This window comes from Cygnus olor, chromosome 1 (genome assembly GCF_009769625.2).
Source record: "Cygnus olor isolate bCygOlo1 chromosome 1, bCygOlo1.pri.v2, whole genome shotgun sequence".
NCBI classification, from domain to species: domain Eukaryota; kingdom Metazoa; phylum Chordata; class Aves; order Anseriformes; family Anatidae; genus Cygnus; species Cygnus olor.
Window position 1 is genome coordinate 198004406 of NC_049169.1, and position 13300 is coordinate 198017705.

Consider the following 13300-nt stretch of genomic DNA (forward strand, 5'->3'; position numbering starts at 1 on the left):
AGGTAATGCTAACCACCATGCTTCATGCTCCCTGTGATGCCTTCTGCTTTCTGTGGCTGCCTGCCTTACCTCAGCAAGCTGCAGTGACATCCCAAGGCCTTGGGGACCTCTGGAGGCCTCATTCTTGTTTCCCAGCTGCCCTCCAGCTGAGAAGTGTGCCGGGTGAAATAAACTGCGCCAGAAGGTTTGTACAAATAACCAGATCTTTATTATCTTTGTCATCACTTTGGCTGGTTACTGTGGTCAGAATATATTTATGATTCTGTTTCTAAAAAGTCAGACACGTTAGCTATTCTAAAATGAAAAGTACCAAATAACTTCTTTTATTAATCATGTATGTTTAAGTGAAAGGCTTTAATTTGTATGTAAACAGAGATGAAATGTTCTGTGCAGTGTTTTTGGACAGAACAGAAACCTCAATTTCAATGTTTACAAAATAGAAAGATCACAGGATTTAGGGTATCTATTTTTGTCAGCTCAAAGAGGAGATTTAGTAAGTGAGTGCGGAAGTGTTTATTGCTATAGTATAACTCCTATTTGGGCTCAGTCCTGCAGTTCTACCTCATGTGTGTGCTCTTAAATAACGGGAAAACAAGGAATCAGGAAATAACCAAGAAGCACCCAAGAAACTTCTACGTATCAGCTACCTGGACATGGATCCAGGACACTGCTAAGCTGCAGTAAGAGGGACAGGCAGCCAAGTTCCATAGATTTGAACATACTTCAAAATATAGAGCTGGGAAAAATATAATAATAAAAAAAAGAACAGCAACCTGGATTTACATTCAAAATCCGACTTGGATAAACAGTTTCACAGATGTGTTAGTTCTGGAGTTCCTCTGCAAGAGCTGTAGCTGACAGGAGCAGCTGGCTGCAAGAGTGATCGCTGTCTAATTAAACATGAGCTATAAACATTCAAGTATCACTAAACACGGCCTGATTCTGTCCTTCTTCCCTGCAGACCACAGACATCAGCCTCCTGCTGGTTTCATTAAAATTAGGGAGTGAAGTGCTGCTTGGTGCAAAGAAGAGTTAAAGAATCAGGACGACCACAAGGAGCAGCAAAGTCTAATAACTTTCTGGGAGGTTGCTCAGGGCTAGATTTTTAAAGGGATTAACAAAAACTGTAACAGCTGCTGAGCTCCATCAGGTGCTAAAGTATATTGGTCGGTACCTAGGTGCCTTTAAAAACCTGTCCCCAGTGTAGTTTCCTCATTTAACAGGGTGGGGAAAAAAAGGAAAAAAAAGAAAAAAAAAAGGGAGAATTGGTTAAATGTCAGTGAATCATTGAGCCAGACTCTGTTGTAAACCTGGATTCCCTTAGGGACACCGCGGGGACTTCCAGACTTACACATGTGCCTTCGGGAGCCAGCACGCTAAGACAGTCCCCCACGGTATTTGGTGCAACCCCCACGCTTCTGCAAAGGGCGCACGGGTGCAATCCTGCCCACTCCTTCCTCCCGTGATGAAATCCCCTCGTAGCCAGAGCGTTGGCCAGGAGGTCTGGGCTCGGGCAAAGCTCAGCTGAGAGGCAGCGGGATGGGAACGGTGGTGGGTGGCTCTTGGATCCCTGCCCGGCAGCTCACGTTCGCTGTCGTGAGCGCTGGCTACGGGATGGGGCTGTCGGCGTGGGTCTTGCTCCAGGTGCAGCAGCAGCATGTCGTGAAATCCGGCGCAGCTCCGTGAATGGTGTTAAAATTGGGGCTTACAGGGAGTCTGGTAGAAACGCGCTTTTGTCGTGCAGAGCCTGATACTGGATCCTGCTTCCTTGGTGGGTGGTGAGGCAGAAGAAGGTTAATGTGGTGAGCAGCAGAACAAGTCCAACGAAAACAAAAGCTGCGAACATCAGGCTGGCTGCTCCGGGATTCAGGATTTTGCCCAAAAAAGTGTCCTCTTGGCTGTTATAATCTGCCAAAAGAGAAGTAGCTCATGAAGAATCTGCACGTGAGCCTGAAAAGTTTAAAATTATATGTTAAAAAACTCATACCCTTTGCTGTGGTCCTGTTTTTCGCAGTGGTGGTACCATAAGCTACAGTTGTGACTCCTCCTCCTGAAGGGGCTTCCCGCTCTGTGCAGAGAGAGAAAAAACGTAGTTAAGTCAAAATCCTTAAAAAAAAACACTGGAAAATTAGCACTAATTTTTTTTAGTTCCTCATACCTTGGTAATCTGAGCATAAATCCTGATTACATCAGCACAGTTATAAATAGATTGCTCTAGGCAGCTCCATGGGCAAAGTCCCCCTCCTCTAGAGGGATCTATTACTTCACTTCTGCATTTGCTTGTTCATTTGAACAAGCTAGAAGGAATAATTGCTAGAAAATAAATACACCTCGCCCAAGAAAGGAGGATTTTAGCTACATTTGGCATCACATTTATCCTCCTGCCACTCCAGGACTGTGCAGCCCCTGCGGAAGTGTGTGGCAAGCACAAACCGTGCTGCCCCAGGCAGGAGATGCCAGACCCAGGTGTTTGGTGAAATTTTGTGATGTGCAGAGGCTCACAAAACACTTCTGACTTCACTCACAGGTGGTAGAAGGGACGAACATCTCTCAAAATATTTGCCAATATTATTTAGTCAAAGGAACATCTCTTTCTTGGGCAGGATGAACCCCATTTTCTGGAGCACCTCGTAGCCCAGCTGGTCCCTGCCTGTGCAGGAAGGAGCGTGAGTATCCCTGTGAGCAGGCAGTGACTGGAGGAAGGAACCAGCCATAAGCTACAGGCCAAAAAAGAGCTTTGCAGTTGCTTTCTGCACCACCTGTGGGTGACTGATTGTCCACAGGCTGCCACTGTCTTAGGGGATGCTCTTGTGAAACACCAACTGTTTGGTTGGTTGCAGAGCAGAGCCAATGTTCCTGTCCCTGCCATGCCCTCAGGGCATCCCTAGATGATGCTGGCTGCCCAGGGCAGCAGGCAGTGATTCCCAGGTGCTTCCCACCAGCTGGCATTAGCTGTCTTACTTCCCTGCCTTTCATCCAAACTGCTGCAATACGCTGTCAGAGTCCCAGGACGGATTTCTGGTACTTCACCTGATTTATTGATGGTGTAGGTCGTTTCCATGCCGGCGTGGATGTGGTCAGCTACGTGGCAGTGCAGGAGCCACGTCCCAGGGTTTTCTGCTACCAGCTCAACTGTTTGAAATGTCCCAGGAAAAAGGTCATACACGTCTCCTCTGTGGTCCTTATCTGTCTGTGGCAAGGCAAAATCAGCATCGTAAGGGTCTTGCCTTACAGTACTCAAATACCCCCCGGCACTGAAATACTCCAGTCTGACTTTTTGCTTCTTGAGGCAGATTAAATGCTTCTTGTTATATGTTTCTAGTGTGTCCCATGGAGGAAAACTGAGGCCTGTGGACAGCCTTCATTTAACCAATTAATTAGCAACAGGAGACTCCTCCTTGGAACTTAGGGTGCTGGTTGAGCACAGGTATCACTTTGAAAGACAGATTTTTCAGGTAGTCCTACCAGTGTCAGGCTGTCACAACATCAAGCCATTTTGTAAGCAAGCATAACTCTGGTTTCCTTCCGCTATCTTCCCTTATAGCCATGGGAAAATATGTATTTTAACCTACCTGACCTCTAATAGTGACATTTATTCAGGTTCTATAGCAGAACATGAGTGGCAGAAGCTTTGCAAGGATACCCTTTGTTTCATATCTCCTTCACATGTAAACTTCCCCCTGATCTCAGCATCATCCCAGGACTGTATGTCCAAGCTGCAAAAATAGGCTAGAACTTGGACTTTTTTTTTTTTTTTTGAGGAATTTCCCATCACACTCTACAAGTTTTACTTTGATCCATTTTACCAACCTTGAAGATGAAGGTCTGTGCATGGAAGTGGACTGTATGTATATCCACTTCATTGCCCATTCCTATCAAATACCAGTTCGTCGTATCACCTTCATTCATTGTTAGACCCAGGAGACTGTTATAAATCTTCCCGTTGATTGCTGGAAGAATGACATAATAGGTCTGATTAATAACTGGCCATGGCATGGGTGACGATAACCTTCAGAAAAGGAGAACAGGTGCCTGGCACATGTGGCAAGGCAAGGGCTCTCTGTAGTGACTGCAGGGAGAGAGCCACATTTTTGTTTCAGTCTCCAAACAGCTTATCATCTAAGGGCACAGCAGCAACCACTTAGCTGTCTTGTGAAGCACCGGGTAAGGTTTTCACTTGTTGGGATCAGACTCCTGAACAAACAGGATTTTGGCTGAGAAGCTACATGGGAAAAGAGGGAAGAGTTGTTGTCTCAAATGAGTAGAAATCTGGAGAAGCAGAAGTTTGCTTTGCCAGGGCCATTCCTGTCTCCACTTGTTCTGTCCTGTCTGGCTCCTGGGCTGGTTGTTACTGCAGCCACGTTTTAAAAAGTCATCCTTGTGCTCCTACAAAGCAAGCCAACAAGGAAGGCAGCTCCCAAACGTCAGGGGAAGTCTGGCAGGGCAGCCTCTCCCCATGAGGATAAGGTTGAATTAGCTTGTCAGAAAAATGTCTTGGCTGGACCTCACAAAATCTTTTTGTTTCCAGTTGCTGCAGTTTATAAAGATGTCATGTGGGTGGGTAACTGCAGGCCAAGTCAATGTCTTCCTAAAAGGGCTGTGAAAAATAAACCTCTGTCCTCTTGGCTGCTGCCACCGAGTCCTACATACCATGCTTACTGTTGCCTTCTACAAAGTCCTTAGTGGAATTAAAATCATCAGGATTCTTATGAAGGTATGTTTCAATATTTTCTTTCAAATACCAGGATTTGTTTTCATCAAACACCATAAACAGGAGAGTAAATTCACGATTAATGTCTTTCCTCAAACCATTTTCATCCAAAATTCCTTTTCTGCAAACTACAAGAGGCCCAATGAGACCGCTGTATGTGTCCTGAAATGAAATAAATATATATATTACAGATGTTCTAGTTCATCCAGTTATGAAAAAAGTACAAAAAAATCTACACATTAAATAAAGATGAAATTCCATTTTCCTATTAGGTGAGAAAAAATCATTACTATATCTGATTAGACATATTTTTCTCTGGACACGTTACTCCCAAAATTTAATGTCCTTGTGTTAATGTACCAAAGCAATGTTTTGTCTTTACCCAAAAATCCCTTCAACTACTCTTTGAGAAGGGAATCACATTACCATAGTGTATCCCTGAGGATTTTAGTAGATCATATTACCCAAGCATATGCAACTGTTACCAAAGACAACAAAGCATCTAGCTCTGTAAAGCCTTCCTCAAGCCTGTGGTCCTTGCAGAAATGAGAACCAGGATGCTTTCAGAGACGTTACACAAGATAGCATACTTTATCTGAAACTAACTAATCTTTAATGACCATTTCTTGGTTACCTTTACAAAATTTACTGTTGAATAGTAAACCCAAGTGATACAGTTTGGATCTGTTTTACCAGGGCCGGATCGCTCTGGAACATTCCACCTGTAGGTGTTTATTTCCCCTGAAAAAAAAAAAAAGAAGAGTTTTACCAAGAACAGCTGGGTATTAGAGGCTTTGAGCAGTATGTAACTGAGACCTGCTACCCTCCTCATCGAAAAATGATCTGCATCAAAACTATCTGTGGAAGCATGCAGGAATGGCATGCGGATGTGTTTCTGCATTCCAGGAGGTTGGCAAGGTTCCAGTGGTGTAAATGAAGGCAGATATCACCTGTGAAAGGAGATCTGCAGATGGTGCTGCAACCTGTGGCAAGGGGGAGCAGAGATTCCCTAACCTCTAATTCTAAAAAAAAAAACAAAACACAAATTTGATGGGGAAATTATCTGCTTGGGTGAGAATCAGTTCTCTGTATTGAACACAAACACACCTACACTCAGATGAATTGTCTGTGCTGTGTTTGCCCATTTTTAATTGAATAATTTATTTGCTGGTGCTCCAGCAAAAAAAGGCAGGAGGCCAAAAAGTGGTCAATACCTTGTCCTTCCACATGCTGGACAAATGCTGAACCACTCTGTCTCTTCCCCAGAATTATTCCAGGGTGACAAAACCCAAGAACACCTGGTAATGTGATACAAGTCAGGGGAAAAAAAGGAAATCCTGGAACTGTTGACCATGATCTTGGTACAGCCACAACCCAAAAGCTGCCAATGGCTGTGGACATTGGAACAAAGCAGAGTTTTCAAGCTTAAATGGCTGTGAATTGTCCGAGCTATCTTTGTGTCACTGAGCCACTGCACAATTTTGGTAGTTCATGCAATAGTGGGTGTTACAGTGTGGCAATAACTATGAAAAAAAAAAAAAAAAAAGGAAGAAAGAAAAAAAAAATGACGCTCAAATATCATATTATATAGCATGAGTCTCATGTAAATGATGCAATACCACTTAATCTTACAGGCACCTTCTGTACATTACAGCATGGGTTTATTGACTTTGCAGAGATCAAAAAGGCTTTCACGGCACAAGACTACAGTAGTAGGACAGAAAACACCAACAAGAAACCCATCAGTCTCAGACGCATTCTTGCCCTGGAGACATACACCAAGGAAGAATTTGTCATCCACCTTTATCTAACCTACATGCCATCTTCCCTTATTTTGAAGGGCTGATGAAGAGAGCCAGGCCATGGTCCTGTGCAACTTTCTTGTTCCTTACTCCTCCCTTTGGGATATTTGGAGGCTGTAGGGAGAGAGATCTCCACTCTACTTAAAACCCAAGGTACTTCAGATGGCATCAATGTTCCATGTTTGAAGCACAAGTGAAGTGCGTCCCATGAAAGGACTGATAAAAAAGATGAAAATGGATGTTTTCTCCCTTTTTTCTCCTGGTTAAATAGAGGAGTAGAGGGGACAAAAAGAGGGGAGGGGACAAAGCTGTGACAGCTGAGAACTATTTGTGGCTTAGGCAGCCAGGGATCTACCCCCTGCTTGTCTTTACCATACCCTACACAGTCTTGTTAGGAGCTGGCAGCACTTTGGGGAGCATGAGGGTAGTAGGACATCAATCTGATCTATGACAGCTTCGGGATTTAGTAGGACTGGACGGGATCTGGTGAGCTGGGCCCAGGGTGAGCAGTCAGCATGGCCTGGAGGAGCCAGCGAGGGCCTCTAGGTGCTGGGGGGAGTGAAGTGCCCAGGCATTATTCTGGTTTTGAGGGATTTGTTCTTGTTGACTGCTGCTTCCAAACACCTAAGAAGTACGTCCTTAGATCTTGCTTAGTCTTTTCCCTTGGCTTCCTGGACACCTTCCCTAGCTCATGCCAAGCCTGCTCCCGTGTGGGCACAGGAGACATTACAGCAGCGAACCCAGCATTGCACCCCAACCGTCAACAGATGGGGTGTACAGTGAGGAAGAGGCAGAATTAACGTTGCTGACTGCAACTCTCCCCAAGTTCCCATTTTTAAAACTTTGTTTGAGCATCAGTCTGGAGCTAAACGCTGGTTTAGGCTTCACCTGGCCATGATTACGGGCCTGCTTCTGCATTTTTGGTGGTTGTCCAGTGATACTACATTCCTGCTTCTACCCCTGACAGGAACAAAGGCTCGTTCTTTGCCCCAACATGCTCACTTGATCAAGAACCTACATGCACAACAACACAGAGAATCATATCTGAATAAATGTTGAGCGTATTATGCCTGGGAGAACATATAGATATGAATAAGCTTGAAAGAGGGATCACTCCTGCGTTAAAATACTTTTATATACGGCGTTTGTAGCTCAAAGAAAAAAAAATATGAGCAGCCTTACCTGGGAGGGTAATTGGTGTCTCAGGTTGTTCTTCACAACCCACTTCTTCTACACCGTGTGCACTCACTGAATAAGGCCTGCTGGCTTTGTTCTTAAACACGATCAGCACAGAGTCACCAACCTCGGCATGGAGTAATGGCCCTAAATTAAAGCAGAAGACGCCGGTGATTAATGCTGCTCTTCTGAATTTCAACAATCTTCCAATGGCTTGGCCTCGGAAAGGAGCCATGGGCTCTCAAAACCTTTAGGCTGCTCTCTCCTTTCAGCAAAGCAGTCAAAACCCATCTGTTACCTCAGCTGATGAGAAATTATGTATATATACATAATGTTTTTTTCTTTTTTTTTTTTTTTTGCCAGTCAGAATAATATCACTCTGGAAATAGGTCTCTGGACAGCTTGTTTTTCAGGAAAACTTTTGTTCATATCTTTCAAAATTGTGTTTCCTAAAGTGGTAATAGCTTTTTTTTTTTTTTTTTTTTCTTCCCAGAGCATTAAACTATTTTTTTCAGTATTGTACTAGGGAGTATTGACTATTTTATGTTCAGTTTTTGCCTACTTCTCATCCCATGAAAAACAGGAGCTGATGCTTATTTTATGACATATAAAATTTTGTCTTGTCCAATTTCAGGTACTAATCTAGTCCCTTAATATTGAATTAATCTACCTACAAAAGCTTCCCCCATAATACATGCTTTGATATTAAGGTGAATCCTGGAATTTTGATTTATGCATCCTCCCTGTTAGTTCTCCTTCAGAAACTCCTTATTACATGCTTGGGAATAAATCATCTCATTTGGAAAGCATCTTTACACTCAGCAGTTATACAGACTGGTTGTAAAATCACTGATCACCCAGAATAGGCATCAATGTTACCTCTCTTCTTTGTTAACAATGCTGTAAAATCTCTTTTATTTTGGAAATCAACCCTCTCATTTATTATGCTCAGTCTGTGAGCCATGAGAGCTACTTGCCCAGGATTTCCAGGTGTTCCTCCTCCTCTGTCCGCACTTTGTGCTGTGTAAAATTGCCATTCGTGTACTCCCTGTAAACCACCTTCTTGTATTTTGTACCTATTAGGTCTTCCCCTTGGCTCAGAAAAATGTGCCCATAACTGCAAAATAAAAAGGCAAAAATTAAAAGCGCTAAAACTTACGTATCTAAAAGCTAGTAAATGTTGTGTTATTCATAGTAGGTGTGACAAGAATATACAGCTTGGTCCAGCGTGGTGATTGAGGGGAAGCCCTATGTGCTGCAAGAGGTTTTATACAGCAAGTAATACAGTGATAATCCTCAGTAAATGCGCGCTGTCTTCAAACAAGTACAGCCAGGGGTATATTGTACTCACCACAAACATTTAGGGACACAAATCCTTCAGCAGAGCTGACAAACCAGAAAAGAAGTTCAAGCTACGTGTGGCTTTGGCCTCTCACCCCAGTGCTTCCTCCACCCCAATAAAAGACACTATCTTTCCCTGCAGACCTGGATCCTGTTACCACAATGCCTGCTTTCACTGGCTCGGATATTAGTCTTATCACGGATATTATGGGCCAGCAGAGGACACTCGCAGCCTCTCCTCTGAGCTCGCTGCCTCCTGGCTTCCCTTCTCCAAGCTCCCTCTGGCAGCAGAGTTACAAGGCTGGCTCACAACATAAAAAATACAGGCAACAAGTGCCCAGGAGTATGGCTCACTCTAGTGAAATACTGTGCATACAGCAGCAGCCTTTTGACAGTGATGTTTTTTGACAGTTAATATTTTCTTTAGGCACTCCTCTATATCTTCAGGTATATTTTCTGCTGACTCCACCGTACTCATGCTTTTTTACAGGGTGCAGCTTCCCAGCCACAATTTCCAGTTTTTTTTTTTTTTTGTTTTTTTTTTTGAAATATGTTCCTTTCTACTTCATTTATGTATTTATCCACTTATTTATTTATTTCACCAAACAGTGGTCTGTCTCAAAGACCACTGGATCACGTGTCTTCTGCACACTTTCTGTTCCTTAGCACAGAGTAGTGTAGATGTGGCTCACTCAAGGCTGTTACCACACACGGATTTAGGGACTTGGAAGCCTTCCTTGGTTCCACAGCATGATGAGACACTTAGAGACAAAAACATGTGCATATGCTGCCTAGGAATCAGTCTGCTCTGAGAGGTTATCATTTTATAAATGTTTACCTCTTAAAGAGTGCCTCCTAAGAAGTACTAGGCTGGCTTCATGAAAGGAGACATTTACACTCCTCCTTCACCATAAGTGGGCCCCACACCCAGCAGCCTTTTTTTTGCTTCGCGTACCTTTCCTCATTGCTGCTGACGTTGTAAATCTTTGGTTCTGAGCTCTTATTTGAGGCATAGTCCCACTCCACCTCCTCCGCAGCGATGTAGAAGATCCTCATGGCGTTGTGCTGCTGCTGGGCTCGGGTGGCATTGCGGCAGCTGCTGACCTCGTAGAGGTGTTTCATCCCCCCGACAAAGTGATCAAAAGTCCTGCAAACCACCTTGAATGTGCCTAGGAAGGAAAGCTCTTGAGATGTAAGTAATTCTGGAAAATAAACAAGCAGGCTGGAAAATTAGGTCCAGTGCCTTGTGCATCCTTGATCTGTCCTCCAAAAAAAAAAAAAACCCTAGTCTGTCATGCTCTATGGAAATCCAATCAAGGGGGTGTTTATTTCACCCATTGGCTTTGAAAAACTAAGGGGACTGAAGGGGGAACTAGTTGGCAAGATGGAAACACACCAGTCATCTCCTTTATGTGCCACGTGCTCCATGGCCCTAAGACGTCAGAGGATGGGTGTACAGGCACGGCCATGCCCGTGGAGAACACCAGGAGAAGTGGGAGTAGTGTGGACACAGCATGGGCTGACAGCAAGGGACAAACCTAGTCAGAGGCTGCTGAAAGCCACTTAAGTGCTAAGGGACACTTTCCCAAAAATCTTGAGATGGCTTTAGTTAGCACATGGTTTCTGATTGTATTGGTGTGTGCTCTGTGCTCAGGGCACTGATCCAGTGTCTCTTTGGAGCAGCTCTGTGCTTTGCCCATGGAAAGCTTCAAATGAAGTGGTAATATTGGAGGCCAAATCACCACAGGCTGGCTTTTTGTGGCTCTGATGGTCTAAGGCTGCAGTAACAGTAGCGACATCTTTTGGCAGGCCTGTGTGCAGATTTTTAACATTTGTTCACCCCCTCCCATTTACTGGAGCAGAAGTTGACCTGCTAGCACTCTTGTGAAGGAAGAAAGCATTTACATGGCTGTTCAGTGCATGCAAAACCTGAGAAGTCCACTGAGTTATATGTGTCCAACTTATTGAGTCAATGATGGAACAAAATTGGAAGCATAACTTTGTCCTGGCTGGATCTCAGTCTATTCCTTGTGTTTCTAGGGCAAAGGTGATGATAACTTGCAGTTAAAAAATAAATAAATAAAAGAAATGCAGGTGTTGGTGTTGGTAAAGATCTGATAATTCATTCATTTTCCCTTGTGGTCAGTAGAGGGTTAGCTGGCAAAAAATAATGAACTCCTAGTTCAATTGTTCAGTGTAATTCCTGCCGTGCAGTTTCATGACAGACATGGAAATGTATGGGACAGACACAAGAAAAGAATCTGCTGCCTTGTAGACACAGCAGTGCTGGAGGTCTAACCATGGCTTGGTGTGTGCACACAAGGCCAACAGGTATTTCTATTGGGTGCTCCAGCCAAGGATGGCTTTTGGCAGAGCCTTGCACAACTCTCATGATTCCTTTGATTTAAAAACTTGCATCAATGGGAAGAAAAGTAACATTGCACTCTGGCTTAAAGCTTCTCTAAAGTATCTCCAATGAATAAATCACCCCTACAGCTTTGAAGAACGAATCACTGAATTAGACATGAAAATAAAAAGTATCCTTTATGTATATACTTCTGAAGAACCTCTTAAAGACTAGGTATTACTGAAAAATTACCTTACATGATGCTGTGAATTTTGTCTTTGATAAAAAAGGACTTTTGAGAGTTATGGACTTTTGAGAGTTATGGAAATTCTGTGAGCATCCCATTAGCTATCTGCCTGCCTGCTGCTCTGCCTATCCCAAGGTCATCAAAGCCTCTGCTCTTTGGTACATATATATATTTGGTTTACAGCACCTTGCCAGAAAAGGAGCCCAGCCTGAATTCTCAGCCATGTTAAGTCCCCACAGTCCAGACAGAATCAGAGAATGGCTGAAGTTGGAAGCGACCTCTGGGTCCACCTGGTCCAACCCCTGCTCAAGCAGGGACACCCAGAGCAGGCTGCCCAGCACCATGTCCAGGAGGTTTTGAAGATCTTCAAGGTGGAGACTCCACAACCTCTGTGGGCAACCTGTGCCAGGGCTCTGTCACCTACACAGCACAGAAGTGCTGCCTGATGGTCGGAGGGAGCCTCCAGTGTGCCAGTTTGTGACCATTGCCTCTTGTCCTGGCACTGGGTACCACCGACAAGAGCCTGGTTCCATCCCCTGTGCATGTCCCCACACTTTCAAGCTGCCTCACACTCCCTGAGTGGGGCAGAGCATCTCACTGGCTGTTATTTAGGCTGCCTGATTTCTGCAAGTGCCACAACACCGAGATATGCTCAGGAACATACCCACGCGGTCTGGCTGCATCAGTGCTGTTCCCGATAAGTGAGGAAACAAGGCCAGGCCGTCCCTCGTCGTCCCTCTCAGATCAATGGTGTTTCCTTGAAACTGAACCCCGTGCATGTCATAGTGACTGCCCAGCCCAATGAGGTGCCAGGAGACCTTGTCGTCCTTGCACATGGCCAGGCCTGGCAGGTTACCAAACAAGTAGCCGTTGACAGCTGGAGGAGAAGAAAAGAGCCTGGTCGGTGGCCCGTGGGTTGTACCTCAGCACAGAGCCTCCTGACACCTCTGCGGCAAGAGGCTCACAATCAACCAAGTCATAACATTAATTAAAGAGGCATTTTGTGAAGCAAAAGTAGTAATGGATAACACCACATTAATGCTTAAATGCTGTTCTTACAAACTCTTAGTTTCTACATTTCTTTTTAACCTATAAAATAAGAAAACAGCCCTCAGCAGAAATGTAGAGATGCTCCTCCAAGCTTTCCAGGGTGCTTCACAGATGCCAGTTAAATATTTAAATTAGGAGCCTCCTTTCCACCTGGAGAAAGATCATTAAGGCCATGGAGTGGGCCATAAAGAGCCTGAGTTGTAATTTCAATTCTGATGCAGCCTTCTCACATGATTTTGACTTTTGATTTCTACTTTTACTTCCAAAATGTATCTCTTTTTTCCAGGAGGGTTTTGTGGGGCTAAACCCCCTAACTTTGGAGATTTTTCTGTGATCACTGCATCAAAGATACTAAGGCAGAATAAAACTTCAGTATGAAATACCACCTTCTAACAGAAAAAATAAAATAAGACCCAGAAAACCCGTAGGCAAGTTTACAAGAAATGAATTAAAAAAGGAATAATCACTGCAAGGTGCCTGATGGTTGAGACATTGTACCTACAATGTCTTCACACACTTTTTGCTTGGTAGTTAACTGTTCACTATCAGCATACATTCTTAATGCTCTCAGGAAAATCCAAGCATGATGAGATTATGTCATTTGATCAAGTATGACACATCAGGAA

At 44.0% G+C, this 13300-nt stretch overlaps 1 protein-coding gene across 1 annotated transcript in view; it reads right to left on the reverse strand.

Moving 5' to 3' along the window:
- Positions 1–188: 188 nt before the first annotated feature.
- The window catches only part of HEPHL1 (hephaestin like 1), a 34410-nt gene continuing 21298 nt past the window's right edge, over positions 189–13300 (reverse strand). The window contains exons 11-20 of the mRNA XM_040548110.1: positions 12289–12501; positions 9986–10199; positions 8667–8806; positions 7696–7836; positions 5346–5452; positions 4651–4873; positions 3811–3950; positions 3031–3190; positions 1988–2068; positions 189–1908 (exon numbers count right to left, since the gene is read on the reverse strand). Coding sequence (XP_040404044.1) covers positions 1706–1908; positions 1988–2068; positions 3031–3190; positions 3811–3950; positions 4651–4873; positions 5346–5452; positions 7696–7836; positions 8667–8806; positions 9986–10199; positions 12289–12501 — 1622 coding nt within the window. The 3' untranslated portion in view covers positions 189–1705. The remainder of the gene's footprint in view (positions 1909–1987; positions 2069–3030; positions 3191–3810; positions 3951–4650; positions 4874–5345; positions 5453–7695; positions 7837–8666; positions 8807–9985; positions 10200–12288; positions 12502–13300) is intronic.